This window comes from Aphidius gifuensis, linkage group LG3, assembly GCF_014905175.1.
Source record: "Aphidius gifuensis isolate YNYX2018 linkage group LG3, ASM1490517v1, whole genome shotgun sequence".
Classification (NCBI taxonomy): Eukaryota; Metazoa; Arthropoda; class Insecta; order Hymenoptera; family Braconidae; genus Aphidius; species Aphidius gifuensis.
This window is the reverse complement of record NC_057790.1, coordinates 674,040-692,567: the sequence shown is the minus strand read 5'-3', so window position 1 is coordinate 692,567 and position 18,528 is coordinate 674,040. Positions and strand designations below refer to the sequence as shown.

Here is an 18,528-nt window from a genome sequence, read left to right as displayed (position 1 = left end):
TCACATGTACAATATTTATTTGTTACTTATACAAGTCTCTATTAACTGAATCAAATGTTAGCAAATAAGAAAAAAAAATTTAAGCAAAGAAAAATGATTATTTATTAATTTGTTTAATTAATTTTAATTTTTCAATTATTCAAATTTAAAAAATAAAAAAAGCTCTATTTATTTTGATTCATCTTCAAAATATTTTAAAATTTTGTTTTTTTAATTTTCCGTTTGATGAATTTCATGTGAAAATAAAAACTCTAGTGATTAAATTTCAGGCTTTTTTGTTTTTCAAATTTTTAAATGGAAAAAACAAAAAGTAAATTTGAGTATGTCAACGAGGCTTATACTCACAACCACGAATTTTTGTTTGAATATATATTAATGCAAATACATATGTGTGTATATTTATAATATAAATGCATATCGTATCGTTGGATCAAATTTAAAATTACTGTTGAAATAAAATTTTATTGAAAACACACAATGTACATAGATGCATCTAGAAAAGTCTCTCTGTGTGTTTATGCATTTGTCTGTGTATTTCATGTTCAAAGAGCCATTACGAAAATGACCGTATTTCCCTATCTATTTGTCATCCTTCCATTTAATATTTCACTTTATACAACAACTCATTCTCTTTTTTTTTTATATATTTTTATTTTTAAACAATATAAAGCCTCAGTATATTTACTGTACAATACAATCCACATGAAAATACTAAATTTTACGAATCAATTAATGTAAATAATTGCACTCAAACTGTAAAATACTGTGAAACAATATTTATTGTTTAAACAAAACCTTCAATTTAGTTGAATTTTTTATTTCAAAAATTGTTTGTATTATTTTTTTATTTTTTTATTCAAAATAATTGAATGAAATTAAATTTTTCATTTAATTTTTATAAACAGAATATTAACAATTAAATTTTAATGAATTATTAATAAATTTCACATTTAAAAAATATAAAAGTTGAAATTTTTAATAGAAATTTTCTGTTTAATTAATTAGTGGTTTATATAATTTTTTTTTATTTTCAATTACAGGGTCCAGTTGGTGAAGTGGGTGGAGTAAGACTACCTTTACAATCGCTGCATGGATACGGTTCTGTGTTCATGTATTCAGCATCAACTAGTCCTGGTGGTGGTGGTCAAAATGGTCAGGGTAATGGTGGTAATGGTGAAGTGACACTACGTCTTCGTGAACCTGAAGATATACCAGAAGAAGTATTGGCACGTCTTGAGGACACAGCTACCCTCTCAATATCACTTCAAGGAGATGCCGTATTGAGACTCAGTTCAGCAAGTGCTGGTAAGAAAAAAAAAAAAAATACATCAACTATTTTAAATAATCTTATCTCTATTTTATTTTTTATATTTTCTTTTTCACTTATCAACTATTGACATTTTTCATCATCCCCATCCATTCTGACTTATACCCTTGTTTTTTCTATATTTTTTTTTTTTTGTTAAACTCACGCCTGGTTTAATCGTCTGGCACAACACCCAAAAACTTAAACAGAATATTCAGATGTTTTGTCATTGACTTTCTAGATGTATACGAGAAAAGTATAGATAGAAAGAAAAACAATATGAGAGAGAGAGAGTAAAACATTTGGGATAAACCCAAGTCCAAGACTTGATGTTTGTATATTCTCACGAATCGAAATGTCTGCTTTAAATATATGTATATATATTTAGTAAATGTGTTAGTGAATAACATGTCTTGTTGAGGGGGTGATAGAATATAGTATACAAGGGTTATATTCAAGAGTAGAGATAGTAGATGAGTAAAGAAGAGAAAAGTAAATTTGGAAAGGGTAAAACCAGGACCAACCGAGCGAATCCTTCCGGGCGATTTGTCAAGTCCCAGTGAGAAAGCTGCTTGTCTAGTGGCTTGCATGACGTAGCGAACGATAAATCCGGGATTTTCATAAGTTTGGCGCTTGAAAATGCTTTGGTACCGCCTTGGACCGCCTGTGGCTGTCGTGAACTCGAGGATATTATGGCGTACAAATACCTTCTTCTTCCATAGATATAAATATATTTTTTTTTTTATTCCTCCCATTCCCAACGCCTTTCTTTTTTTTATTCTCGCTATTTTCTGGAATTTTTTTTTTAATGGTAGTTTACTATTATCGCTAGTGTTTTCGTGTTTTTGGCTTGTGACTGGTTTTCTCCATCTATTAACAACAACAACAGCATCATCAACAACAACAACAACAACAAATTCATTATGGTTAGATAAACCAAAATAATCGGGAGCATATATTATTTAGTGTCTATATTTTTATCCACATGTTGAACAACATGATCAATAAAAAATTTAATTAATCTCTTTCGAAATTATTTGAAACATAAATTATTTTAATTATTATTTTTTCATTTGGTTTTTTTTCTATTTATTAATTAATAAAGAGAAAAACTAATATATTGATTTTTCTTTTTAATTAAAAAAAATTTAATAATCTGTGATTTAAATTTATTCATGTAAATTTTTTTTCGAGTATAATATTTTTAATAATAAATTCATGTATTGATTGATGGAATATTTTAATTGGTCAATGATATTTAATATATTTCGAAGTTTAATAATTTTTTTTTTTCAATTCCGTTAATAATGAATATTGCATCGTTTTGATGAACTTTATAAATGAAATATTTAACTTGATTTATGTATATTTTTTATAATTATTATAACGCTAGGTTCATTCAATATGTAAATGTAAATTCCTCTTTTGTATTTTATTTATTATTTCGAAAATATGTATGATCATTATCGAAGCTCGTTATCGAAATATTTCAATCAAAAGCAAAATTTTGTTGGAGTTTTAATCCTCGGGCGGTTTTGTTAATATTTACAAAAATCTACAATATTTATGTTCGAAATGAATTCAGCGAGTTGATGAGCAAAATAAAACTAAAATAAATAAAAAAAAAAAAAAAATGTAAAATATAATTAACATTAGCTCTTCCAGTTATTTATCAGTGTTGTATATTTTTTTTTAAAATAATTTCCGGGTTAAAATAAAGTTGAATTTCGCATTGTTAAATTTTTCATGAAAACAAAAAATCCTCAAATGGCATGGTAAATCTTTTTAAGAATAGCAATTACCGTAATACCACCTCAAGAAGTCAAAGAAAGGAAAAAAATAAAATTATAATTTAGAAGAATAAAAGCAAAAAAAAATGGCTATTTTGTTTGTGATAAATTTTGTTAAGAGTGTTTTTGGACTTTTTGAGAATTTCACCCTGCTATAGACACAGTTAACCAAAAAGAAAATGACCGAAAATAATAAATTGAGAAGAAAGTAAAATTTAGCTGGGGGAAAAACGAATTTTCATGTTGATAGGGGAGAGAGGGATTGAAAAAAAAAATATATAGAGTCAACTTATGTGCACACGCTGTGTATATGCCAAAAGGAATATGAAAAACTTTTTCTTTTCTAAAACTTTGTTTTAAAAAAAATTCTCGTTATAAGTTGGTACTTTCGCAACGTCATTTAAAAATAGAGGGAAGCCAATAAAGTCTTGAAAACAAAAAAATAAAAATTTTTTAAGCTCTTTAAAATATGATAAATATATAACAGATGAAATAAATAAATAAAATCATTTGTCATATTAGAAAATTGATAAAGAAAAATTCAACAAATATCAAGTTATTGCCAAAAATAAAAATAAAAAAATTATTTTGCCACCATCAAACCTGCTACAGTGTATTCGCAAAATATATGAAAAAAAAAGCCAATTTTTCATTTTAAATGACCCTCAATTTTCAATAATATACTGCTATTAATTTTTTTATTTTTTTATTTGTCCATTTACTTGGCGATATCTCAACAGAATGATCAACATTTTTCATCAAAAAGTGTGCTAAGACAAGCTCAAGCTAATATGTCTTATAAAAATGACAAAAAAAAAAGAAATCAATTCAACAAAAATAAAAAAAAACATGACATTTAATACTCTAATATATCTACAAGTTGTTTTTTGTATTTTTTTTTTTTATTTATTTTTCCGGAAGCATGACAATCTGGTGGATAATCAAAAACACGTACAAGTTTTCTTGAACGGTACGTTGTTCGGTTTAGTGTAGATCTTTGTAAAATCTTTGCTATTATCTTGGCGTCACGTATTTAAGACTCGTTCAAGAATCACGTAGTACCAAAGGGGGTTGAAAAAGACAGAAGCCCAAAGAAAATAAAATACATAAATATAAAATAAAAAAATCACCGGAACTGTTGGTTGGTACGTGCGCGAGTATTATCCACCATCGATGATCAAAATAAATTCAGTGAATTAAACAAATAAAAACGCAAATTTTAAAAATAGATATCAAAGGGCTACACTTTTGAAATATTTTTAAATCAGTTGATGGAAAAATAAATAATTAAAAATAAAAGCACAATTATTTTTTCAAATAAAATTATTCAAAAAAATTAGATAATATATTTCCAAAAATTTTTTTACTAATTGTAAATTTATGTTTATAATTTAATGATATTTTTTTTAATTTAAATTAATTTTCAGATTGTATTTTTATTGACATAAACATGCTGAAATATTATGGGATATTTTACACTATGATAAATTACACAAGTGATATTAATTATGGTTGGATAAATATGGTTAATTGTCAAGGACTCTTTAACGTGAGTGAACAATAACATTTTGTAAAATAGTGGTTTACTACTGTAACCACATGAAAATTACATTTGATACAGAAAACAGTATGCATGATATAATTTTACTAGAGCTTTTTAAATAAATTACATTTTTTATAATAATAGATGACTCCAGTTATTTCCCAAGTGGAAAAACTATATTACAATTATGCTGAAAGTAAAAATAAATTTATATTTTTACACTTAATTACAAAATACTATATAAAAATTTGTTAAATCATTCTTAATAATAGCCCTTAAATGTTTAATTTATTTTTGAATTATTAAAAAGAAAAAAAAAATATTCATCACAAGAGAAATCTTTAAAAAAACTAGGTCAATTCTTATTCTATTTTTTTTTTTTTTTTTGTAATAATTGAATTTTAAAATCAAATTTAAAAAGGACATATTGACTAAATAAAAATAAAAATAAAATAAACAAACTTTTGAATTATACAAAAGTTGAAAAAGTAAAAAAAGTAAAATTAAAATAATCAATTTATAATGAATATATAGACTGTTCAAAGTTTAACATAACAACAAGTTATATAAAATTAAAAACAGTCAAAGTACCAACAACAAGACAAACAAACTCATAAATTTTTTTTATTACATTTTGTCACTGATGGTGCTCTTCAACTTGGTTTTCGTTAAGAAGTTTTGGTTTCTTATTGTAAAGAAAAGCCGATTGGCAAGCTCTTGGGGTGTTCAGTCAGGTAGTTTGTGAGAGTAACTCAATATACACACATACAGAAAATATATACATGTATGAATTTTCAAAGCTCATAGTTATATGTAGTAGAGTATTATGTACTGAGGAATATAGTATCAACTAGGGACCATCGAGTACTCGATTCTCGACAAGAGGCTCACTGAGGGACTACTGGTAACAGCATACTGGTATTAGTCAGAACAAATGGAATGGGAGAATGTTGAATCAGTCTGTACAAAGTTACATCGATCCACTAAATGCACTTGTTATATATATCTACAATTTCCAAATATTCAACAGATAATCTTTTTAAAACTTTTCAACTAATATAAAAAAAAAATCATTATCCAACATGGATAATAATTGTATAAATTTTAATCCATTAATCAAAGTTTTAACTTTATTTTACATTTAAAAGTTGAACCAATAATTAAACTAATTTTAGCTAATGATGAAAAATTATTATGACGAAAAAGTAATATCATAATTCAAATGAACATATAAAATAGGAAAGTAAAAAAAAAAAAATAGGGATAAAAATTTATGTTTTACATTGTCAGTACAATGTCAGAACAGCCATGTACTTTTAGATAAGTTTAATCCACAAATAACGAGCTACTGTGTGAGCATTGGTTCTTGGGAATTTTTTTTTTTTTATTTTATTTTCTTCTTGTCAGGATTTTCTCTTCAATGTGCCCCTATTTTTTTTTTTTCTGATAAAGCTCGTTTGACGTTTAATTCTATGTTGATGTTTCAAAAAAGAAATGAATTTTATTTTTTATTTTGACGTTAACAATTGAGTAGTGTCAAATTAATTTGAAAAAAAAAAACAAGTAAATTATCTTTAAGAATGACTGACGTATTTCTAATGCCATAAACAAATTTTATTTATTTATTTTTTTGTTAATTGGTTTCAGAAAAATAATTTAGAGTTGAAAATAAAATATATGGCTGACAAAAACAAGTTTTTTCTACTGAAAAAAAAATTATATGTGTAGATTTATTGAGAAAATATTTATATTTTTATATCAAATTTCATCAAGTGGCTATTTAAGACGCCATTTAAATATTCTAAATATTTTCTAAACAATCCATCAGTTTATTACTGTAGAAAATTTTTGTCAAGTAGTATAAAGTTGTCTTTATCAGACAAATTGAATTTCTAGTATTAAAAAAAATACAATAAATAAATAAATAATAAATAAATAAACCTCATAAAATTCTATCAACTTTTGAATATTATTTTTCAAATAATATATCAATACAAAACATTCACGTTAATATTAAACAAATTGAAATAATAAAAAATTACATTATAAATTCGATGAGAAATGAGAATAAAAAGTTGATTCTACTTACTGTCTACTGATTTTCAACCATGCATATATTGTTGAGTATGTACACACAAGTACAGCCACAAATACATGCATATATTGTTAGAGAGAACTTGTATATTCTCCTTGATACCACTGGACCAATGTACAAGAAGGCTACCCAAGAGCTTTCACGGTGGTTTACTACGAACGTCGTTGTAATCTCCTCGGGTCAAGCACATTTCTACCAATTTATATATAAACACACACACACACATACACCCTGCATTATTTACAAATGCAAAATTCAAGCATACGTCGACTTATAATAATAAGCTCAAGCATCAACTTGTATTTAAAATATTAATTAATTTTTTTTTTTTCTTTGTAAAGTATCTTTATATAATAATGTTAAATTATTCAATTGAAAATCATAATATTATTTTTTTTTATTATTAATAAGTCATAGATGAATTAAATAGTCAGTAGTCAAACCAATATTAAGTCAGACAATATTATGACAATGTTTTTTAGACTGAGATAAATATTTTCATTGTAAATATTTTCATTTTAGCATATTTTTTATTTTTCTTTCATTTGAAATTTCATATTTTTATTATTATTTTTTATTTCAACGCATTCAAACTCAATGCGATCGTTATCATGCTACTTTTATGACAACACCATAACTATTTACCATACATGTGGTCATTTATAGTCAAGCCACATGGTCACTATTCAAACATACACAAAAAATATTCATATATTTATACTCTATTCCCCTTTTTTTTTTTTTTGCCGATCAATTTTGGCGTTCATTTTGTGCCTGTTGTGTATATTTTTTACTCTGAATTTTATAACCGTATATACTAGTACAAACACTGTAAAAAAAATGTGCATATTTCATAGCAGTAAATATACAATGTCTTTCATCAGTGGCATCTATTGGCTATATCATACATTATGTTTTTTATATCTACAACAAAAATTTCTTGCGAATATTTGTCTTGTTATTTTATGGGAATTTATTTAGGGCCATATACAATCGTATATCTTTGTATAGACAAAAAATAAATTTTACTGGTTTTTTTTTAAATAAGAAAATATTTATATTATAAAACGTATCGTCAAATAAATCATGGCTCGTATGATTTCTTTTTTTTTTTTTTTTTTTGATAAGGTTACTCGACAAACCCAAGCTACACGCACGGTTGGTTTACCATCATCGATATGTCAACATACTGAAAATGTTATTATTCGAATTTATTTTACGCTTCTGTGGATATAAAAATTGTGCTCAAATTTTTAACTAAAATTGCATCATCAATGATATCAAAAAAACTGTCGGGTTTTATTTTTTTTTTTCATCATTAAAATGAGTAATGTTAAACTTATCAAAGCATGGATCCAAAAAAATATTTTGAAAGAGTTTTCTAAATAGAAAAAAATATATTTAATAATTAAAATGACTTAATATTGATTTTAAAATTAAATTTAGATACATATTTGTTTCCACTTGAATGTTTATAAATAAATTAGGACAAGAATAAATTATTAGCGAGATAGTATCAATGCTGAAGGAAGCTGTAAGTTAAATGCAAGATAATTAACAGGACACTAAGCTGTTAAAGATGTGTTTCCTCTGTTTTATTATCGATATAAATTTAACTCTACATGTGACTAAATGCCCAGGGTGTTCGTGTTACAAAGTAATTCGTGGATATAAAACGTGATGGTAAAGTAATAAGTTGTATGTGTGTGTTTTTGTGTATGTGTGCTTGACTGGCATGAGTCTAGTTGGGTTCGCGTGACCTGCCACCTTAATTGGAGCCACATTAATTACAATGGCGATTGCTGGCTAACCGAGAATTGATAACCAGTCGTGCCACAACGATTGGATTATCTCAGCCAACCCTTCGCTTTCTAATAATCGTGAGAAACACGTCAATGTCAAATTTTATCAAACGTACATCGTGGCTATATCAAAAAATTATTATGTTAATTATAAACGAATATTTCATTATCATATATAAAAATTTTACGTTAGGTTTTTCCCCTTTTTTTTGACACAATTATTTTCATCTGTGCGATTGAACAACTACCTCAAGCAACTTACTTAACCCTTTATCAAAAGTTTTATAATATTTTCTTGAAATTTCCTCTCCAACCCTTCAAAAAGTTTTAAAAACTCTAAAATATATATATATTTTTTTTTTCAAATAGAATGAAGGTTTTTTATTTGTTTTTTTTTTTTTTTTTTTTTTTCATTTTAAATGTGCCAACTATTTAACTCAAAAAATTATCATAGCCTGAATAAAAAACCGCAAAATGGCTTTTTCATTAATTTTATTAAAACATCAAAGTTGAGATGAAAAAAAAAGTTTTATTTTTTTAAAATTATTCTATAATTATATACTAGAAATTTAAGTAATTATTATCGAGGTATTTTAATTTTAAAAATTTAATTTTTTTATGTTAATTAAATTATTAAATGACACGAAAAAAATAAAATTCACTTATTCAAGTAGTACAAGTAAATCTATGTCAGACAAAAATTTTATTTTAATTTATTTTCTACTTGTTTATAAGGAAAAAAAATTATAAAATAACAAAAATATTAAAATTTCAGTAGTACAAGTCAACGAATGTCCGACCCAAAACGTTATTTATCAATTTTACGTGAAGAAAAAATTCAATAAATTATTTTAATTACATTTATCGACTCTACATGTTTAAAATAATTGAAAAACTATCAAAAAATAGCAAAATAATTATTAAAAAATAAATAAATATTAAAATATAAAAATATCCTTTTTCGAAACGATCGATATTAATTTTTTTTTTCGAATTTATTTCGAGACCATTGTATGTGGGAGATATATATTCCAGCACATTCCCAGTTCGTATAATTTTTTTTTTTTATTTTTTTACAATTCCCTAGTAGCTATCCGGAGAGACCATCTTATCCAAGTGCCCACCCGTTGGCCCAGTCGGGACGCTCATCCATATACATCGCGAAAATTAATATCTTCTGGTTGGTTCGCGCGTTGAATAAACTTAGATGTATATACTACAAAAAAGGATTCATTTATATACATATATACACTTTTACAGTTTGTAAGTATAAGACCTCAATTCTTGCAGTTCATATACCTCCTCCTCTTAATTTTAAAGTAGACATTTATTCTTAAGTTTATTTTCATTTTTTTTTTTTATTTTTACTTTTATTATATTTTAACCAAGCTTTTTCGTCGCATCTTGTGATACACATGGATACACTCATAGCGATTTAGTCAACGTCACTTCCTGGCTTTTATTCATTTTTCAAAATTTTCTTGCTACCACAAGTAAAACAACTATATATCTTAAAATATAAATTTAAAAAGTTTTTTAGTTCTATTATGTTATGATGTACTTGCTGCTGGATGGACCATTGGGAATTGCAACTTTACTATTTTGAATTTTTATTTTTCAGCATTACTAATTTGACCTTCGTGGCTTGAATGATACACTTTTTTTATTTTATTTTTTTATTGTTGTTAAACTTCAAGTACAATTTATGTACTTTATATTTTTTTATCTCTTTGAATTTTTTTTTATTTTGTAAATATATAAAATAATAAATAAATCAATATATTTTTCGATTTTAATTTATTTTCAATTAAATTAAATCCATTTAATTAAATAAATTAACAATTAAATTTTTATTATTAATAATAATAATAATTAAATTATAAAAATAAAATATTTTAATTTAATTTTTTTCAATTTTTAAAGGCTTCAATTTATTAATTTACAACAATTAAATTATTAAATTTTATTAATTTCTATAAATCAATTTTAAAACAATTTTTATAATATTTTTAATAATATAATTATTTATACAATTAATTATTGTTAAATTTTTTTTAAAAAATAAAATAAAATATTATTTTGAATTAAAAAAAAATCCATTGTAATGAAAAGTGGTGTTTCATTAAATATTTGTGTAATTTATTGGAACATTTGTTTTCATTTTATTACAAAATTTTTATCTTTTGAATTATATATTCATATTACATCACAACTGAGTGACCGTAAATTATGTCAAAGGTAGATATGCATAATTGGAGATATCTGTGAACAATATATGGTATAACAGTTGAGTGAATTTAACATCTGAAATATTCAGATAGACATGTCATCGTTAGTAATTCATTACATATTCATGCATCGATTGAAAATACGTTTAATAGAAGATTGAGTGAGTGATGTTCAATGACAAATATCTCAAATTGATTGATTGATCCTTCGGTGGTTTATGTGTTCAAATAAAAGTCCAAAAAAAAATAAATAAAATACGAAATCTATATCCGATAAAATTTCCTAATACCTACTAGGTTTCTGAATGAAAAAAAAAAAAAAATATATCGGTTTATAAGTATATTTGTAGGAAAAAAAAAAAAAAGAATTGAGCTGCATTTCTATCTGAAAAAAGTGACAGAAAGACCCATGACAAAAAAGTTAGCTCCCTCGAGATGGGCCAGCCGAGGCTCTCAATCTTCGAGTTTCACTATAGCTACCCTTAAAAAAAAAAAAAAAAAAATACGTGCTGAAGTACCCTTACTGCGTTCAGATCGATCATTAAACACACTCCCTAGAGTCCGCAATGGCGAAACGATGTGCTTCAACCCAAAAGTTTTTCTTTTTCTATTTATTTTTTTTTATTTTTATACTCACGTGGTTGGGGAGGATCGATATCAAAGTTACACTGGTAAATACCAAAAACCCTACAACCACAGAATAAATATACATATACTCAGAAAAATTTAGAATAAATTTTTATATTTATTTTATAAATTGGATTTTTGTAAATTAAAAAATTTATTGTTTTAATAAAAGTATGTTGGTTTTTAGATATTTTAAAAGTATTAATATTTTTTTTTTTACTTTTTCTTTGGTTTTTTAATTTTTTACTTTGTTGATATTATTTTTTATATTCTTGTTTATTTAATTTATTTTTTATTACATTAATATACTATAAATTTACAAATACAGTATTAATTTAGTCAAAAAAATATATAATTAAATTATTTTAAAAGTTAATAAGAATTACATCCAAAATATATCTAAAAAATTCAGTTAAATTTGAATTTGAAAATATATTTTCCAAAATTTTATCAACCAAATCTAACTGTAATTGCTATTTTCTCAAAAAATAATTAATAATTACTTTTAAAATAATTTAAATATATTTTCACCACTCGTATAGTCTTATGTAAATAATTTAACATCTAAATTTAAATTTCTAGCTATAAGAAATAATACAAAAAAAATATTAAACACTTGTAAATACTTTTATAATTACAGGAAACAGTAATTTGGAGCTTTTTGATAGTGAAAGTGGGCCGGACCTAACACTATCACCCCAGACGTTTACATCAACAGCGGAAGCATTCATAAATGACAATAGTGACAGTCTCGGAGTACCCGGTGACAACGATATGAGTAAGTCATTTTTTTATTCTTATTCTTTATATCATCTTTTGAATTGTATTTTATTTTTTTCATTTTTTTATTTCACTTCTTTGACCTTTCACAGCATTTTCTTTTTCTTGTCGAAAGGAATACTTTTGACCTGTGTCAGTTTTTTTTACCTCTTTATTCTTCTTCAGTTTTTTTTTTTCTCTTCTATTGAGACTATGTATATATATTGTCGTATGAAGTGTGTGTGTGTCGGCCTTCAAAAGTTTTAGACGGAAAACTATACAGTATATAAAATGCCAAAGCCAAATGTACACTCAGTTTCAGTAAGAAGCCTTGGATTCAAACCAACTTTTCGCGGCTTTACTGAAATTGTTTTTTTACCAATATCTCTTTATTCTAGTTGTCCCCTAACTGTTTACAGTCCATTGAAAAATTTTAGGTCATAGAATTTTCAATGTTAAAATACTTTTGTAGATAAAAAAAAAAAAATAAAATAAAAAAAACGTGACTGAATTGATTTGTCTCTACGTTATTTTTCTTTATTGTTTTTTATTAACTATTTGTGCCTTCAAAGGAAACTGAAGAAGAAGAAGGTAAAAAAAAAAGCACAAAAATAAAATGTAGGAATTCACGTTTGAACGAACAGGAAGAGCCAAAGCGAAGAATCTAAGAAATTGATTGCCACCTGAGTCTTTTTTACGATCAAACGAGGATATCCAATTCTCTATACCACATTGCAATTGAAGCCGTTGATGAAAAGCTTACTTTGATGGCCAGTTGCATTACGCCCCTTTAACAATTTTTATTATTATTATTTTCTTTTTTATTCACCAACTATTTTCACTTGACAGTTGAGATAAAGAAACACCAAAAAAAAAATAAATAAATAAATAAAAAAAATTACATACTAAAAGATACTATGAAAAGGGATTTATTTAAAATAAAAACCAAAAAAAAAAAATAACGCGTATATGGCTGGACTTGATGTGAGGGAATTTTGTAACTAAGAAATGAAAAAAAAAAAAAGAAAAGAAAAATAGAAAGACAGGAAAATAACAGGAAATATATACCTATATAAAAATAAGAATAAAAATTTTTAGATAACATTAAAGAGGAAAGGGATATTGCATTCTTGAGTCGAAGCAATTACTGAGAACAAGGCGGTACTTGTTCTTACTATCACAACCATCCCCTTTCGTCACCTGACGTCGTCGTTGTCGTTGTCGTCGTCGTCACTCAGAGACACTCTTCAGTAGACAATGAAGGCAGATAACTTAAAATCGATTCTCGTAAGATGGATACCCTCCTCCCAAACCTTATATAACTTTAACTCAAAATATCTTTTTAACTTAAAGTCTTATCATATCCTCTTAAATTTAACTCAAACCAATTTTTACAATATTTTTTTTTCACATTATTATTATATGAAAAAATATTTTTATTATTGATTTTTATTTTTCTATTTTCATTGGATACAATTATTTTCTTTTTATTTTTTATACTCATATCGCTTTCATGACAATATGAAATTTTTCAAACACACAATGCTTATCAGATTTATTTTATATATTGGCTTTTGTTATATTTGAATTTATACTTTTTATCTGATTGCAATGTTGCTTTTTTTTACTCACAAATGACATTCTTAGGCGGTCAATTTTTTACATCAATTTTTCATGGGCTAAGCATTTTTTTGTCTGTCGATATTTTCAGTTTGAGGATTGTATAACCGTATTAAATTATACGTAAATTACAAAAGCATTTATTAAACTTGGAAAATTGCATTTATGTCCCAGGTGTGTTTAATAAATACCACACATGCACTAATCTCTCTCAATTTTTTTTTTTGTATCCCTATTAAAATACTGAGTAGAACATACAAAAAAAAAATATCAAAATAACATTATCCTCTTTTCTGTAGAACCAGAATTTTAACTCTGATAATTTTCATGTACATTTTGAAAAAGAAAAAAAAAAGCTCCACCGTATTCTCTATCAACGAGAGAAAAAAAAATTTATAATAATTCTAAAGCTGAATTAAAAGGAAAAAAAACTTGAGAATAAGTTGATAAAAAAAATCATATATATATTTTGAATTCATCTGTAAATTTACATATTGAAAAAAAAAAAAATGATAATAATATTAAAAAAAATAAATACATATGTAGATGAGAAAAAGGAGAGATTGAAGAAGCACATTTTGCAAAAATACATAAGGCCACAAATGCTTGAATCTCGTTGGCTCTAATGCAAGCTATTCAGTTTTCACAATGCTCAAGTAATACGATTTTGTCGGTGCCAAAGCTCTCTCTCTCATTTTATTTTTGCTATATTTTTTTTCTCATTCAATTGGCACATAGTGATGTATTCGTCTCATGTAATAGAATATATATACATTTATAAATACATGGGTGTGTGTGTAATAAATGTATTTACTTGACAAAGTCATGGTGGTCCAGTGAAGATGTAATGTTGGTTTATTTTGTGCCACACAAATTTATCTATGGCTATTCATCTTCTCAAGGAAACTCCTTTCATACAATTTGTCTCTATTTTTTTTTGTTTTTTCTCTCCTTTGTAATTAATTCATTTTCAATCACGATATACTGAAATGTTGTTTCAATTTAATTATTATCAGAATGAATGGCAAACAAAAAAACTATTTACAAAAAAGCATGGAGCTTTTTTTTCGAAGGAATTTTTTTCAACTTTTTTATTTTAGTTGTTGTTGGTTTTTTTTTTACAATTCTTTTGGTGCTTTTCTTTTTTTTTTTGGAAAACTGCATTGAATGTATACTCAGCTCGACAATATTGACATGCAGCCAAGTATGTGTGCTCCGAGCAAAAGAATCTAGTAATTGGCCATAGGGGCACTTATGGGAATGTCGAACTGGATAATAAAAAAATGTAGAAAAAAAAAAAAAAAACGTACATCACGTTTTACCATTTCATCTAGTTTCCCAAGAGGCAAAGTAGTGAACAAAATCGTTGGAATTTTCAGGGGATAAAAAATATAAAATGAAAACTAAATTTATGCCCATTCATGCACAATTTTTATTTGTATTGATGAATGAGCTTTATGGTGACATTGGTACTGAAATTTTTACTTGAATTTTTTTTAATTTTACAACACAATAGCCACGGGTTTTTAAATTTTTTTTTAAACAATGAAAAATAAAAATTACATTGAAGCATTTAATGGATTATTTTTTACACTGGAAGAATTTTTTTTTTAATTATTTTATTTAATATCCATCTGGTGGATTTTATATTTTCAAATTGAGTTTGATTATTGATTGAATATTTTAAATTTATATCGAGATTTGTGGCTACCAGAATTAGAATAATAAATTTGAATTTTTAATTTTAAATGGTAATTGTATCATGGTAAATTAATTTATCTGACCCAGATCATTTTTTTTAATTCAAAATGTAGAATGTTCACTTGGTTTTATAATTAATCTGATTATTTTTGTACTTCAAACTATTTTTTTTGCAATATTAATTATCAAATTGATCTAAAAAATATTGAAAATAATTTTTTCATTTAACAAAAAAATTATCAAGTCGATACGAAATAAATTTAAATTGTCGATTCAGCTTGTCTGACGTAAACAAGGTTTTTACTACTCAAAAAAAAATAAAATATATTTGCAAATAAAAATTTAAGGATTGTTTGGCATTTAGAAAAATATTTTCAACATATTATTTGAGTTTGAATATTCCTTGGAAAATAAATACGTAACAAAAATATTTTTCCTCAAAATTTTCTTTTTTCTTTCAAGTAGAACAAGCTTGTTTTCATCAGACGGATTAAATAAAAAATTTCAACAATATTTATTTTACATTTATCTCATAATTTTAGTATTCATAATTTCAGAAACATATTTTAAATATTTTCCAAATTCCCGAGTTGAACAAATAAACATAAAACTAATTATTTTCATTTATAAAATTTATTTGAAAATATTAAAATTCATCAAATAACTACATAACAAAACTTTATCCGTTAGAAAAAAATTTTTTTACAAGTAGAAAAAACTCGATTTAGTCAGACAAAATTAAATCAACAATTTCCATTAATTAATTATAAAATAATTAGTACTTTAAATGAAAAATAAAATTAATTATTTCATTTCAAATATTCAGAACTAAAAAAAATATACATGTTCCAACAATTTTCTAGTCAAATCAATTTTGCATTTAATTAAAAATATTTCTCTGTATTTTTCAAATGAAATTTTAGCATTAAAACCAGCCAGATGAATACAAAAATAATAAATTCGAAATAGCTAATCTATTTAAATTTCAATAAAAATACTAACGATGCAATATCATTAATTAGTATAATTATATAATGAATAAATAATTGCAGTGATAAGCAATCATCTCAAATTAAATTGATGAATTGAAAATACAAGTGTTTTTGATATCAAACAAGTATAAATAGCATCAACGTAACACCTATCAATATATTCCAAATATACTCCTATGATAGTTGAATTCTGTATTTGGTTGATTTGTTCTCTTGATCCTCAACATGTTGATTACACCAGCATATATCAATTGCATCATCAATTCCCTTTGTTTCTCTCATTACAACATCAATATCTATACTCTGAATTAAATTCAAGTTACATGAGTCAAATGCATTATCACATCAACTTGTCATATATCACTTATTGCTTTAATCAATCACACAATTAAATAATTCACATCCTTATCAATAACAAATCATTAACAGAATTAAAAAAAAAATTTTTAATTAACATTTTTTAAATAGCAAAATAATTGATATCAAAATTAAGAAAAGCTATTGTATTTTAATTTTAAAATTAAAGAGAAAAAATAAAAATTGATTTGTTCTTTTGACTGTTAATTTAATTTTCTTTTTTAATTTAATTATCAATTTATTTATTGGTTATTTTATTACTCTGTTGACATGATTGAAATCGTTTTCATTTATTTTTATTTTTTTTTTTATATTGTTTTAAGACTATTTTCGATCAAAATAAAAGACAATCATCTGCCAAGTTGTAAGGACGAGCTGTAGTTCACTTGGTTTTTTCAAATTTAAAATAAATCGATTTTCATGACACTGCCAGTTTATACAGATTCATATGTGTGTGTGTATATACATCAAGTAAAATAAAATGAAAAAAAAATATACTTAGAACCGTAAAAACTCTATCTGCTGAGCTTCGTCGAGCGTAAACTTCTGTAATCCATCTATAAAATCGAACGAGTACTGAAAGTACACAAGAAAAAGGGTAAAAATAAAGAAAAAAAAAAAAATGCATCGTGAGTAAAGAACCAAGAAGTCATACAAAAAAAAATAATAAATATATAAAATAAAAAAATATAAAATTATTATTTTACCTGATCAATATAAAAGTTGAAAGCAATGTCTTGTTCTGTTTCCTATTCAATATCATATTTCATTATTACTGTACTTTATTTTATTACGTACATTATTGTTATTCTTTTTTTTTTTTTTCTTTTATTAATAAAACACGTTCTGTATTTGTTTACACGTGGAAAAAAAAAAAGTACAGGATCATGAGGAGCTAAATGAATTGTGTACAAATTTTTTTACTTGATGAAAAATATTTGACTTCTTGGATTGAAGAAGAAAAAGTAAATAATAAAAAAAAATAAAAAGAGGATAGATTGAGTGAGAAGGTCGCAGGTGTGTATATCGTGATCGTTTCAATTTAACTTTATAGAGTGATCTTATTGAACGTGATAGAACATTATTGCCAGAAGTTGTTCGACATTTTATAAATTGACAAAATTATTTTATTATGTTGGATGAATATAATAGTTAGTCAATGATAATAATAATTATCAAATATCAAAATAAATTGGGAGCTTTTTTAAATATTTAAGCTTGACATTTCAAACAAAATTTTGGATTTATTTTACATTATTTTTGTTGATTTTTCATTGGAATAAAATCAACACATTTAATTTTAAAATTTAGCATTTTATTATTTAATAATTGTAATGTTGTTGAATTATAAATCAACAAAATGAGGAATCATTTAAAAAGGAGCTTTTTTTAATAGAAAAAAATCAGAATTTCTTGAAATCTATATTTTTTTTTGTTAAACTTTTAATGCAATGATATATTTGTTAATCTTAGATAAGCATTTTGACAGACATTATTGAATGACGTGTCGTAGTGAGACGTTTGGGTGACAAATTCAGACCAACTTTTGTAATTTAATTACTAAAATTTCGTAACACTCGAGCTTTTGTCTGTCTCAGTCTTCTTGTTACCATCGAATTTTCCATTATACTGTTCCGTCCATCCAACCACACACCATAACTCTCGTATTTGTTCTCAAGCACTTTCAACAAAAGATAAAGCTCATTAA

General features: G+C 24.9%; 1 protein-coding gene across 7 annotated transcripts in view; it reads left to right on the top strand.

The window, feature by feature from the left end:
* LOC122851242 (probable serine/threonine-protein kinase yakA) overlaps nt 1-18,528 on the top strand; it is a 151,671-nt gene that overhangs the window by 95,700 nt on the left and 37,443 nt on the right. For all 7 annotated transcript variants that reach the window (XM_044150349.1, XM_044150351.1, XM_044150347.1 and 4 more), the window contains 2 exons: nt 1,041-1,305; nt 12,032-12,169. In XM_044150349.1, the coding sequence (XP_044006284.1) occupies nt 1,041-1,305; nt 12,032-12,169 (403 nt within the window). The remainder of the gene's footprint in view (nt 1-1,040; nt 1,306-12,031; nt 12,170-18,528) is intronic.